At 49.7% G+C, this 13,909-nt stretch overlaps 3 protein-coding genes across 3 annotated transcripts; 1 reads left to right on the top strand and 2 right to left on the bottom strand.

The window, feature by feature from the left end:
* Positions 1-755: 755 nt before the first annotated feature.
* On the bottom strand, positions 756-3,204 carry ColSpa_07703 (putative metallocarboxypeptidase ECM14; the record flags this gene model as incomplete). The annotated part of the gene is made up of 4 exons (XM_049273915.1): positions 756-1,905; positions 1,968-2,350; positions 2,387-2,647; positions 2,863-3,204. 4 exons carry the CDS (start codon positions 3,202-3,204, stop codon positions 756-758), a joined length of 2,136 nt encoding a protein of 711 aa, XP_049129872.1.
* A 5,786-nt stretch (positions 3,205-8,990) lies between these two features.
* Positions 8,991-9,407, bottom strand: ColSpa_07702 (uncharacterized protein; the record flags this gene model as incomplete). The annotated part of the gene is made up of 1 exon (XM_049273914.1): positions 8,991-9,407. One exon carries the CDS (start codon positions 9,405-9,407, stop codon positions 8,991-8,993), a length of 417 nt encoding a protein of 138 aa, XP_049129871.1.
* Positions 9,408-11,775: 2,368 nt separating this feature from the next.
* ColSpa_07701 (mannan endo-1,6-alpha-mannosidase DCW1) lies at positions 11,776-13,470 on the top strand (the record flags this gene model as incomplete). The annotated part of the gene is made up of 4 exons (XM_049273913.1): positions 11,776-11,866; positions 11,948-12,570; positions 12,626-12,733; positions 12,796-13,470. The coding sequence occupies 4 exons, from the start codon at positions 11,776-11,778 to the stop codon at positions 13,468-13,470; spliced, it is 1,497 nt and encodes a 498-aa protein (XP_049129870.1).
* Between the last annotated feature and the right edge of the window lie 439 nt (positions 13,471-13,909).

Raw genomic sequence — 13,909 nt, 5'->3', positions numbered from 1 at the left:
AGCTGCTTCCGAGGAATAGCAAGTCGAGCATTTTCACATGATTTCATTAAATGAATCATTTGCAAAATACCGTTTTTATTTGACCATTGCTACAATTATTGCCTGTTTGAGAAGGTGAGCTGTTTCCTTGTCCGTCAACGAACACATGCGCGCCTGGAGGTAGACATGAATGTCTATGTAGCTCCGTTCGCCCTCGCAGGATTGCCTGGTCAATTTTTTCATGTCTCTTGAATCCAAAGGTTATTACTATGGGATGTTCAGCCAGAATTGTGCTCGCGTCGATGAGACTTGACAATTTAGAATGGATTCATAAGGTGCGGGAAATATTGTTTGGGACGAACGTTGTCCGTAACTTTGACATATTTATAATGCTATATAGCTCAAAATCCAATACTTAACAACTGAGATGTTTTTGCCCTCAAAAGAAAGGTTCCAGGATAGCATCGGAGAGTCGGCCGGTGAGAGAGCCGGAGCGATGTGGGTCAGCGGTGGTGGTGCATCCCGGACATCTCCGACTTCATCCACCAACCATAACATCGAAAGCCCCGATAAGGGTAGGTTGTAGTCAAGTGCATGCTGAATGCATGGCCGACTTTACCGGCTGAGCGAAATTGGTCCATATGAACAGTTGGTATACTGCTGCTAGAGATGTACACTAGCATCCTTGTTCACATATCACTAGAAAACGCTCAAAAAGAATCTGCAAAGCAAAATTCCCAGGTCTCCCATTTAAACATATATCATATTTCAACTATTTAGCAGGACTCCATGGGGCAAGCAAGGCCGCCGGTTCCATATCGGTCACTCGAAACATTGCCCAATTGCAATGCAGCGCCAATGACGCCACCCATTCCCTCGCCAGCAATCATACCGGCAGCAATGGCGTATCCATACAGCTCGAAGCTCGCAGGCTTCCACCTACGCCAGATAAAGGCAATGATAGCACCGACGAAGGCAGCGTTAACGAAAACGGGGCCTGGGATGACAAAGGATAGGGCGATGGCACCCCAATTTGGAAGCCATTGTTGGTATTTCTCGCGGGAACCGGTGAGATAATAGTGACGGAAAATGACCTGCAGAATGGAAAAGATGCCAAGAACAATAGAGAAAATGCCGGAAGACAGGGGAATGGGTACGTCAGGGCTCGTGACAACCTGGGCAACTGCAGCCCAAGCACTAACAGAAGGGACCAGGAAGGGGCAGTGGTCAAGCTCGGCATCCGTAATGCAAGGGTAGGCCGTGGTGAACAAGACGAACAGACCGGGAGCGAGCCAAACCGACACAAACGTGCCAATAGCTTGGGCAATGAACTGCTTGTTGGGCGGTGTACCGAGCAGAAAACCAGTGCGGAAATCGGAGGTAAGCGCCGTAGCGACGTCGGCGGCACCGGCCGCCAAGCCGGCCGAAATGAGGTTGATGCGTTGAGCGTGTTGGACAGTGTATCCCGCACCGGTTGTGGTGCCACCAATAACCAATTGAGCGGCCTTTGCTGCAGCTGTAAGAGGTGTCTGATCGGTAACGGCCCCAATCTGAATAGCGAGGAAAGAAAAAAGGAAAGCGAGGACCAGCGCCAATATGGTGACACCAACATTGACCTGCCATTGCAGTCCCATGACAATACAAGCTAGAATGATGGACGCAAAGAGTCCAACAACCCAGATCCATGTCTTTACTTGTTGTTCAGGCGTAGCAGGGTCTTCGACATGGTCTGCGTCCAGTTTTTCCTCAGCTTCCGCATATTTGGCAAAAAATTCGATCCGCTTGTTCCGCTTCATGGCGGTCTCATGAATTGACAGACAAATCGACTTCCAGCCAGCCTTGAAGCCAAAGTAGATGATTTTCCAGTGGACAAGTAGCTCTCCCATGCTAGAACACACCATAACCATCACTCCGGGCCATAGAAGCCTTCGATTAGGGTTGTTAGTCGTGTCGGAGAACATAGGAAGAATACTCAGACTAAAGCTTACCAATATCGGGGCGAAGGAGGTCCAACTCCAACATTCTTCAGAGATGTGAAACTGTAGTAACCTTTCCAGTTCGGATCTCCGCCAGAAGCGTCTATTCCAATGCATTCGCCGTAGTGAACGAGCAAGGGGCCGATAAGTCCCCAAGCCAGAATACTCCCGGCCATCATGGAACAAGCAGAGTTCATTCCGATCAACATTCCAGACCCGATAAAGGCTGATGTTATCTCAAAAAACCACCCCCAAGACTCTATATTCATTGCCCAAGACATATAACCACTCCAGATGTGAATCCAGGTGAAAACGTGCCAGTCGTAGAGGATCCCGATGGCGTAGTACGATGCGACGCGGTGGATGATGCAGGCGCCGAAAGCGAAGCCGAGCGCCTTCAGCTTACTAACAGCTTCTCTTGCCCCACTTACACCCGCATGCATGGACCTGATTGTCAAGGCAGTGGCGGTCGAGGTGGGAAACATGAGCTTCAGCTCCCGGGCGGTGCGGATGATGAAGAACTTGCGGAGCGGGGTGACGAAGAAGAGTCCGAAGAAGGAACAGCAAATCGTCAAGGTAAAGATCTTGCCGATGTCACCAGAAGGCGTGCTGTCCATGACTCCGAGGCGGTACATGGCGGGGATACCGGCGACGAAGATGCCGGCGATACCACCGGCACCGGTGGCCGCGGCCTGGACGATGGAGCTATTCCAACAACGTCAGTGTCTGCCAAAACAGTATACGATACAACAGACATACTTTTCTTGCGGTCCAAACGTTCCTCCGATGATTGGGAGATTTGTTTGTGAAAGAAGCTTCAAGAAGCCATATCCGAAAATAGCCTACATGGACAACCGAGTTGGTATAAACCCGCCACAACTAGAGCAGGTGGTTTTTCTTGACTTACACCAAACATGGAAGCGATGAATGTAAAACCGGTTTTCAACCCGAGATAAAGGTTAGATGCGTTGACGAGAGATCCCAGAATGCAACCGATAACAACCGCGCGCACAGTCAGGATGTTTTCTTCATTCGGGATGCTAGGGTCCATCAGCAGAGGACGGTAGAGATCTTCTTCCTTGTGCTCTTCGGTCTCGGGGACCTTCGTGTCGACGATGGGCTCGGTCCATTCACCGCCCATGGCGCCTTTCTCATCGGGATGGATGCGGGCGCTTCCAGCGTATGACGGGCGCGGGTCGGCGCTGTCGACCCGGGCGACGGGCGCGGGTGTGACCTTTTCTTCTGTCATCGCGGTCTTTAACGGCTTCACCAGCTGTAGTATCGGTGAGCCCGGCCGGTCGTGTGAACTTGGAATGCGATCGTATGTAGAGAGACAGTGCCAAATACAAAATTGCGGGCTAGGGAATCCAAACATACGGACTGTGGGATGAAATACTTCATATATATTCTCAATAATAGCCTACCGCGTAGGCAGCACACTATAGTTCAGAGTCACAGTTGCCGGAGCCCAATCCCTGTCTAGCAGGCAAAGGACTCCGTACACGATATGAGAAGCCCCTTTGACTGGCCTCAGAGTGAAGGGTATCGTCGTATTGAACCCCTTCTTGGCTTGACCATCGAACAACACCCCCGTTCTCCCAGACACAGCATAGTTGAGCTACCCCTGTCTTCCCAGCAAGGTGCGGTGGCACTGAGGCCCACCGTGCAGGGTGCAGGGTAGACAAGCATGCGGAACTTTTTTTCGATGGAGGCAGGGACGCCAACGTCGGAATGTATTTTGGCCGAGCTTACACAACGAACGACCTGCGCGGCACATGCTTACTATGATGCTAGGTATCCGTCCTACCTCCCGTGCTGCTCTTGTTAATCTCCCCTCTTTCCGGACATGATCGCACCTCAGAGGTAAGCATCGACCGTCCATCGATGCCACATTAGGAAGGTCCTTTGTATCCCCTGGAACTCTCAGGTTGCAGAGTGCCCCGTCATTAGCCGCTGCGAGAAGCTTGTCTTGCTTGCCTGTAGCCTAACCACACGGCTACAATCTAGTTGGCGAGATAAAAGTATGCCTTTCCATTGGTGTTCTAGAAAACAAATCTCATGATCTCATTTCAATCCTCTTGTTAGCAGCTGCGGCTAACTCGAGGAAATGTAGCTCGATCGTCATGGGAGGAGACAAGGGACTGGACAGTCAAGCTTCTTTAGGAACAACCTTGGAAGAACTTCACTCGTCGCAGTTGCAGCTTGAAGAGCAATCGAGATACGCGACATTTGCAACGGCCGCTTGTCTTACTGTAGACGGCACTTATTGGACGCCAAAACCGGCGACTAGGGACACGAGAACGCCCCAGGGTGACACTAGCGCGCCCTAGAGGATCATCAAAAGGACCAGTTTCGAATGAAGGGGGTTAGGAGACCATCAGGCGAGATCAGACGGCCCAGTGCAGAGAAATGGAACCTCGAAACATTTCAGCGGCCAGCTGAGGGAAGGTCCAACAGATGCTTGAGACCAGTGTGAGTAATGTCGCTAGCATCGCAGAACCGGTAGGTACCGACAGTGTAATAGTTGCTGCAACGTCAAGGGGCAGGTGACTGGGGGTGAACAACTTCCAGGAGCTTGCGAAAAATGAAGTTTCGATATCTGCTCTCTGCTGCATCAAAGTAGAACTCTGGGCAAAGACCGAATGCATGTTCTTCAGCGGGCTGACACAATGAGTATTAGAAAGGACAAGATGCATCGAGAGGACTGCTTTCAGTTCCTTGCATCTGACAAGTGGCCGATAGCAAGACGCGTGCTGACTCGTAGGCTTTCAACTTCAAGGAAGGCTTTCCGCAGGATACGCGCGACTTACTCATGAGTTGATGTGACTGAAATCGGACTGATGGACCTGCTTGCCATGCCATTCGTTGCGGCAAACTAGACGCTACAAAAGGTCCTCCGCCCATTTATGGGCAGCAAGGGTGCAGATTGGTTTCGGTTTGGGGGTTTTCTGGCCTTGGCATGCGTCGACGGCTACGATCCTACGAGCCTACGAGTGAGATCGTGGTAAACGCGGGTGTCTACCCAAACGCCCCCCAATCCAAGCTCTCTCGACCTCGCCCAATTATGCCGAGCGTAGAGAGCTGCCTGAGACCATGCTACTTTTTTTATCCTTGTCCGAGCTGATATTGAGGGTCCACTGAACGGGAGTCAAGCCTCAACAGCTAGCAGGTAGGCCACCGGCGTGCAAGCAGCTACGGAATTTCGCCGACCCTCGCTGACCCCCGCCGCCATTCAGCCGCCAGGAATAATCTCTTTAGAGGGTGCCGCTCTCTGTTGGCGCATGTCCTAAACCAGTGTGCTGGGTCTGGAGTCTTCTACCAAGCCACCAACAGTTCCAAGCCGGATACCAAGAGCTGCTGCAAAGCTTAGCTTTTCATTTACCCCAGTTTTTGGTTCAGAACCAAGAACTTTTATGCCGATGATCCACAACATGTCAACCGCGGGCCCTTGACACACCAAAACTTGCACGTATGACAATTTAGAACTTGTGTTCTCGGCCCATCACTAAACAAGAAGCTGCTGAACTCGGCTTGGGACTTTTTATAAATCAAAATAGCCATCTGACATGACATTTTGCCGACACTCTTTTGAGCTTAGCCCTGCTCTCGCTACAAAATGACCCAGCAAACCCTAGGTTGCCAACAGCGGTGATCCTTGACTCCAAGGTCCCCAGATGAGCACGCGGTGAGCAGCCGGGTGTGGCGCCACGCATCGCATTACGCAGCTTACAAACATTCTTATTACGGCCTGTTTACTATGACCACGAAATACCGCATAGGCGGATTGGCCTCCCATATCTAAGGCTCTGACATCTCGACTCGCAATGGGAGGAAGTTAGCAAGGCGGATGTTCCAGCACCGGACATTGACACCCGAAACGGCTTCGCGTGCTTCCCTTGGACGCTAATTCTGACTTTGTACCCTGGTTCCCGCCCATTTCTACACGAACAACAGGAACCTTTGGGTCTCTTGGGGATCTTTGCAAAGTGCCAAGACCTTAGGGCGGCGTACACGTACCCATCCGATACCCTTCGCGTCCTGCATGGGAAGCTCTTCCGGTTGCGCAGTCAGATATCTGTAACCATTAGCCCCTTCCAGCCTGTCAATTTTGGAAAGCCGTAGCTCTATCATCTGTGACTCAACCTAGCCTCGGTTCATAGTGTACGCCCGAAAAGCGTCCTGGGGAGATGTCGCTGGGAAATTCCAAGTTGCCCTGGTTATCTACCCGTCACTGCGGTACCACAGCATTTACCGTCAATTACAAATTCAAAATGATTGGGGTCTTCATCATAGCATCCTCGCCTCAAACATGTTTCCAGTCATTTAGTAAGCAGCCTTCCAGTCGCTCGGTGTAGGATGGTAGCTGGAAGCTAGGTTCTTAACCCCTTGGGATAACTTAGTTACAATCCATGCCATAGGATAGTGGCGAATGAATCTCTTACTTCAAATTTTCTCGAGGTGGAAAGACTCTTCACCAAGACCTTGCAAAAGTTGAGCCAGATCGCGGCATGGCCAAACATCCAGTCCATCGAGGACCAAGCTTGTGCGTTGGACAAAAGACTGTCTGCAACCTAGAATTCAGTGACTATATCGACCTCAGGCTATAAGTGGCGTCATTCTGACGCATCCGATCTGGTTTCCTCACAATGTTGTGCCACAAGGGATCATTCTTCGTGAGGTGACTCGCCTCGAAGGTAAGGGCTCAGGAGAATGTACTGTAATGATTTAACTAGTAATATTAGATTTAGGCAAAGACACTTATCAAAACGTTTTTCTTGTTCTCGTTGTATGAGCCATCGTCGTTGGCTATGTTGGGTCAGCGTGATCAATGCAAGATTTGGGAAATAGCCAAATAGCGTAGGTAATGGTTCCCACACAGGTCTCTGTAAATAACAATAGGTAGAGGTAGTTGACGTTACTGGTCAAATCAGTCCATCGCGATACTTCAGTATCGCTGGAACACGAACAGGTAAGATACGGTTAGTTCGTCTCTCGGGCGTCGGGATTGGGCCAAGCCATCATATCTGCGCACGCCGGCAGGAAGTAGACAGCATTACACCCAGTTGGTTAGAGGCATTACGTCCTCCATCTTGTCCGCGAATGTACTCCTCGGCTCGTCAAACAGTTACAGCTAGAAGACAGCATGTTATGATGCTTCCACGTAGGGCTCCTCTTAACGTTGGCATAATTTGAAAGAGGAAGTTGGAAAGGAAGGAATCACTACATGGAATTAATGCTCTCGGTTACAAAGTCATGTACGACATAGACAGCTTTGCTCCAAGAGCCGTCAAACGTGGAACCGTCAATCCAAATGGTCATAGAGAAGTTGCGGACAGTTAAACTCCCCTCCATGTTGTATTCAATCACATGAGCTGTTGATACTTGATATCCTTCCTTTTTATGGCCCTGAGCAGGCCCAGAATAAAACATCGTGCAACGAGCAAACAGTGATGCCAGCTTTCATTGTGGTTCTGCCTTGACTCCTGAAGATGGTTGCGCAGTTTGGGGCATCATGCCACGAAGATGGTCCGTGTGAAGCGTCCTCATTCGATATGGCAAACCATGTCGAGATGGAAGCTAGCCGTTGAAGCGATACAAAATAACTACTCTCAAAACCAAGATCATAGCTTTTGTAAGTTGGAACAGTTATACGTTCAAGATCCCAAAAGACAGGTTACAAATCCAAAGGGGTGTTAAGCATTGTTACTTGCTATGGACAGTTGTAGTTGTAAAGCTGACGCTAGCTCTTCAAAGAGGCGGGAGGTGAAGTTATAGTAGTAACGAGAAGGTGTCCAAAGTTAACGGCCATTCAAAAAAATTATTTGTCAAGGAGTAATGAAAATAGCTGAGAAGGAATTTTGTTTTTTCCAGACTACAAGCATATTCAATTTCAACTGATCTGTTTTCTGCTTTGTTGAAATTGTAGAACTTTAAGCTACTTGCTTCCGGCTTGCCCTTTCTCTCCCGGAAGTCCTCGGTGTTGGGAGTTCCAGATGTTCTAGAGCTTCCGTCACTGAGTCTACAGAGCTCAATGTGGCAGTGGAATCCGCAGAGCTTCGTGTGTGCAAACCTTCTTTTCCATGTCGTCGTCTGTGGTGTATGGGACGACCACACTTTCGCCGATGTGCGAGCTTGTCCAATTTGTAATCTAATTGAGGTGTGGTGCTCGTGCTAGCCGTCTCGCTGTCAATCATAGAAGAATTTGAGGCCGGAAGAACACTAGCTTTGGGACTGGGTGATAAATCAGATGTTTGCGATGGTGAAAACGTCTTAAGAAAGGGAGGCTTTTCATGTTTTCTTCGTCGATGATGCCTCTCTGCTGCGAGCTCTGCTGTAAGATGCCGCGGGAAGTGCCTGTCTAAACTTTTGGCGGGAAACTTTTTCTTCGGCTTCGTATTGTCAGGCATATCCAGAGCTGGTGGACTTGATAGGTCAACTTTTGGGCTGTCAGCTTTCGAGATGTCGACTTCGGGACTGTTGACTCCATATCCAATTCTCGCTATAAGTTCTTTGGGCGGTGTTGCAGGCGGATTGTCAAATTCAATGCCCTCCAAGTCAAAACGTGTTAATGTTGCCTGAGATGGCGGCGTTCGTGGTGTTAACGTGTCTGAGTCGAACTCAATAAGATCTCCAACCCCATCTTTCTCCTCTAACAGTGAATTGAGAGTCTGTTCAAACGCAGGCGTACTTTTGATTTCTTTTCTGGAGGACGAGTCGTCTCTCTTGCATCCGGCAGCATATCTTTGCAAAGCACGTCTGTAGGTCTTTGTGTTAATCAAGTCATAATCGAAATCGAATTCTGTAGTGCTGAGAACCGAATCTCTGTTTCTCGGAATTCCAGCCACGCTGCCTTCATCTAACGAGTCTGGACTCGTTGGCCGAAAGTCTGGATAGTATGCAGCGGGCTCCTTGAGGTCTTGCTTCGCTGCATTTAATGTCGATTGATTCTGTACCAGCAATGCCTTAATGTCTTGAGTAGATCGTCTGCCTCAACATCAGTATCTTCAAGTGCAAGCTGCTGCAACATAAAGCGTCTTACAAGTTTAACGTCTGCGTCAGAAGAGTTAACGTTGCCTTCTTCCGATCCAGTCGACCAAGGAGTCGAGTCATCTCTCCGTCTTTCCACAAAGCCTGTATCTTTGCTTTCCAGTCGCTGCGAAGGAAAAGGTCCTCATACTCTTTGCTTATCGACAAAAGCGTTGCATGACAACCGTTGACAGCGATGGCGAAGACATCTTCCAGTCCCAGCCGCTCAATCGCCTCTGGATCTTGGAGCACGACGCTCTCAACCTGTCGAAGGGCTATCTGAACCGCGTGCACCTCCTCGGCGATGTCGGAAATATTCTGCGGTGCATCTTCGTAAGCGTCAACGGTTTCTTTGATCTTGAAAGATGCTTTCAGAACGACGCCTGCCAGAGATGCTGCAGCAGTGACGATGGTGAGTGGATCCATGATGATACGAGGTAAGTGAGAGGTCCCTAGCGAAATCAGGAAATCATCTTGGTTTTGTTCTTGTGGGCTGTCCAAATTTTGTTTCATCGGACCGTGCATATCACCATTACGCTGCAGGTTTGAAACCTTGAAGCTACCCAGCCGAGGTTATCAAGGTTCGCTTCATCGCACATGCAATGTGGTCCTTATGCACGACTTAAGCTTTCAAGGAGTCTGCCGAGGTATGTGCATCGCAGTGCTCATCATTGTCTTATCAATTCTCTTACACAATCCTTTTCGACTCCAACAAAGGTTTCAGTCACATTCATTACCCTGCCTGCCTGAACCTAAAGTTGACAACACCAAGCATACGCGAGCCAGCATTATAATCATGATACAAAATCGCCACCAGTGTTTGACTTTGTGCAATCAGGATCAATCTAGCGACGTATTGCAGCCTGGGGGAAGAAGAACAGAAGTGTGGAAGTTCGAGCGACTCTCATAGGGAAATTGGCAAATGTTGGCGATATGATAGCGAACAACCGCAAAGTGAGGTTGATAGGCTTCATGTAGAATACCATTGTGGCACTTCCATAGAGTAAGTGAATTCGGTTGTAATCGTCTCTTAAATTCCGTAATACGATAGAATACATGCATGTGAAGGGTCTGCTGCAGACATTCTGGAACGGTCTACAGTGCGGGCTTGAGCAAAGAAACGGACGAACTATTTGCCAAGAAGAGAGCGGCATCCTTATCAAACCAGGATCTGCCTTTTGTTTTGTAAATCCTCTGGCTCATCAGATCTCCAAGTCGCCCTTAGGACGTGAGGGGCCATTGGGGGCTGTTTTAGTTCGGTCCTTTACCTGCGAAATGTTCTTTAATGAGCGCCAAGATTTGCATTTCTTGGTTGATGAGACTGGCACAGCACAAGCTGGGTCCAGTAAACTACTGAAAGCTGCTGCATCAGAATGTCTCCCATAGTGCTGTCAAGGTGTCAATTTCATCAGCCTCAGTTGGAGCAAGGGCAAGCTGGCGCTAGACTTGACCAAAACCTCGGGGCTGTAGCTCAGCTCGGACGGGAGCTGACCAATCCTGACACTGGCGCTTTGCGAGAAACTGTGGCCCCCAGACCTGAAATTCATTACCTCGTCTACTACATAGTAGTGGCTGCTGACCCTTCGACACCATCTGGTAGTTAATGTTGACTTCATCCAATATCATCGGACTTTTACTACTCAGAAGATTAAATAAGCTCAGCGGCTGGAGAAGTTTCCAAACCCACCTACACCACGCGCCCAGGCCTGGTGTGTGTCACCGTTGCGTGAGCTGACGAAGCTACCAAGAGACTCCAAGAGACCCCAAGACCCCCTGGCCCGAAAGTCCGGCGGATGATCTCACAAATACGGATTGCGCCCAGGCTCGCCAAAGTCCATTAGACATTTGCCTAGACCGCCATCCCTGGGCGCATTCCCATCGTGGCCTTCGTATCTGGCTTGGCGGCGCACTACTCGTCCGCAGAAGCAGAAATCGAGATTGGATGGCAGGCCTTGCACCGCCCCAATGCCCAGGCGAGCTGTGCTTCTTGGTGTTGTCTTTCACGACTTCCTACCGCGTCATCGTCTTTCTTGGTGCATACCTCACTAGCCTGTTGGCCTGACTGCTGGTTGCTGAGCCCCTTATTCTGGCGCTGAGGGATCACGCTCCCTCATGCCCGCTGGGCAGACTCCTGTCCTGTTTGTTCATGTTGCCAAGGTTTCCCCCTTCAGGGCCCTGAATCAGCGGGAATTGATCCTCTTCGTCACAGAGTCCATTGGCGCGCCAAGTGAAGCAAAGGGACACAACAAAAGTAACGTGAAAGCCGCCGTCATATTTTCCCCAGATTTACACCCTGGGGAACCTGCTTTAGCTGTGCCGTTTCCGCATCTCCCGGTGTTCCCAACACTTTGCGGTATTGATATATCGAGCGGCGCAGTTGTTTTTTCCATTGTGGTCTCCAAGGCTATTTTTAAACGGCCTCCGCCCCTCTCGCCCAATACGAACATTGACCCGAAAGCTCACGTACGATTTCGACCTCGGCGGCAAAATCCACTCAGCTGACACTTATACATCAAATCCTTCTGCAAGTGCGGCTATTTGTACCCAAACGACAAAGTCGGTACAAGACCGACCAATTGCGCAGCTTTTTGATCCAAGACCCCAGTCGCTTTTCTAGAACCTTTCTATCCTGTTCCTGGGTCGTCGCATCACCAGCGTCACCTTGCCAGTGTAGCGGGGTTCCTCGCCATGTGCTACTGATAATTTATTGCCTTCGATCAAATTGTCACTCGTTTTCCTCAAAAGTGGGATTCTAACCTGAAAGCGGCTTGAGCCCTCGATTCACTCGCTCAAGATGCTGCCTTGCCTCATTTCGGGCGCTTTGCCCGTGGCGTTGCTGGTCTTCTCCGGGGCTGTAGATGCAGCGTATTCAATCGACACAAGAGGTATGAAATCAACCGCAACGCCCACTTAACGCTTACATGTCATCTGATGTAAGATTTCTAACTCACCATCTCAACCCACAGAAGATATCCTTACAACCGCAAGCACACTGGCCTACGATCTCATGAAATTCTACGATGGAAATCAAACAGGCAAAATCCCCGGCATTTTGCCAGGACCACCAGACTCTGGCACCGGTGATTACTACTGGTGGCAGGGCGGCGCCATGATGGGGACCTATGTTGACTATTGGTATTATACGGGCGACGACAGCTACAACCACGTTATTACAGAAGGAATGCTGCATCAGACAGGAAGCGACCGCGATTACATGCCTCAAAACCACACCCTCTCTCTCGGCAACGATGACCAAGGATTCTGGGGCATGACGGCAATGCTCGCGGCCGAGAACAAGTTTCCCGATCCGCCGGAAGACAAACCACAATGGCTCGCCCTCGCACAAGCCGTATGGACAACCCAAGCGGATCCCGAAAGACACGACAGCACCTGCGGTGGTGGCATGCGTTGGCAGGTACCCAGAACCAACGTAGGTTACGACTACAAGAATACCATCTCGAACGGCTGCTTCTTCAACATCGGCGCCCGCCTGGCTCGGTATACCGGCAACGATACGTACGCCCGATACGCAGAAGAAACTTGGGATTGGCTGTGGGCTGTAAATTACATTGACCATGAGAATTGGAGAGTAAGTCCTTGTTGGAATACGTGTGGCGCGATATCTGTATCTGACGCTTGTGCAGGTGTATGACGGCGGCCATGTTCCTCAAAACTGTACAAACATCTTCAAGGCTACCTTTTCCTACAACATTGGTGTTCTGATGCAGGGCTGTGCTTTCCTCGCTAACTATGTAAGTTTCCCGTTATATGTTTTGTGCATGATGGGCCAAGCACAGCCTAACACTCTATTCAGACGGGAGAGCAAAAGTGGCTCGACCGCACCCAAGCCTTGGCGAACCGCGCGATCGAAGACTTCTTCGCTGATGGCGCTGCCTATGAGATTCCTTGCGAATTTGAAACCGGACGCTGCTCACAGGACATGCTGAGCTTCAAAGGCTATCTCCACCGCTGGATGACTGTAGTAACACAGCTCGTGCCCTCGACGCGTGATCTCATCATGCCAGTCTTGCGCAACTCGACAGCATCGGCTATCAGACAGTGCACCGGTGGCGCGACGGGGCGAGTCTGTGGTTTCTACTGGACGAGAGGCGAGTTCATCGACCCGGCAGTAGACAAGACAAGCGGTGCCGGTGAGGCCATGAACGTACTGGCGGCAGTACAAAGCCTTTTGGAGGTCAGCCCTCCGGCTACGAATGATACTGGTGGTACCTCCAAGGGCGATCCAAATGCCGGTTTAAACTCGAATCCTTTCAAGGAACCTTCACCTATAACCACTGGCGACCGTGCCGGTGCTGGTATCCTGACGGTTGTTGTCCTTGTTAGTGCTGTGGCTATATGGGGTTGGATGTCAATTCCCCACGCAGAATGGAATGAGACCAAGAACAAAGAGAAAGAGAAGATCAGTCCGAAAAGCACGCATCTCAATGTCTCGCAAGAAAGCGTCGCTCCGGCTAATGTGGTAAGCTAGGATAATACCGATTACAATGTAGTAAATACCCCAGGCGTCTTGTGATAGCAGAAAACTTTCATTCATAGCATATGGGCGGCTTTTATTGTTGCACAACAAGCTCGACTTATTCCAGCTTGCCAAAATATTCAGACACAGTTCCCATCTTCCTCGCTATACTGCCTGTCTGTAAGATCGGATCTCATTATCAGCTCTTTTGAAACAGCATTAGCAGTTCCAGGATTTGTACTGTCATGCTCAATGACACATGAGCCATTACAAGTATTGTATAATGAGCTTATAACCAGCCTCTAATCAGTCTGTAGATACTTTACAGTTTATTCGAAGTAGTCTCATTGCAACATTTGATCATCGCTCAACGAATTCAGAAGTAACTATCGTGCTGCAATATACAATTATTCGGATAACATATACAGCCCTTATGCTTTCATTACGATCA

The sequence above is a fragment of the Colletotrichum spaethianum genome (assembly GCF_022836535.1).
Source record: "Colletotrichum spaethianum MAFF 239500 DNA, contig19, whole genome shotgun sequence".
In the NCBI taxonomy this organism is placed as follows: Eukaryota; Fungi; Ascomycota; class Sordariomycetes; order Glomerellales; family Glomerellaceae; genus Colletotrichum; species Colletotrichum spaethianum.
The sequence above is the reverse complement of the archived record's forward strand: the minus strand, read 5'-3'. Positions and strand labels throughout refer to the sequence as shown.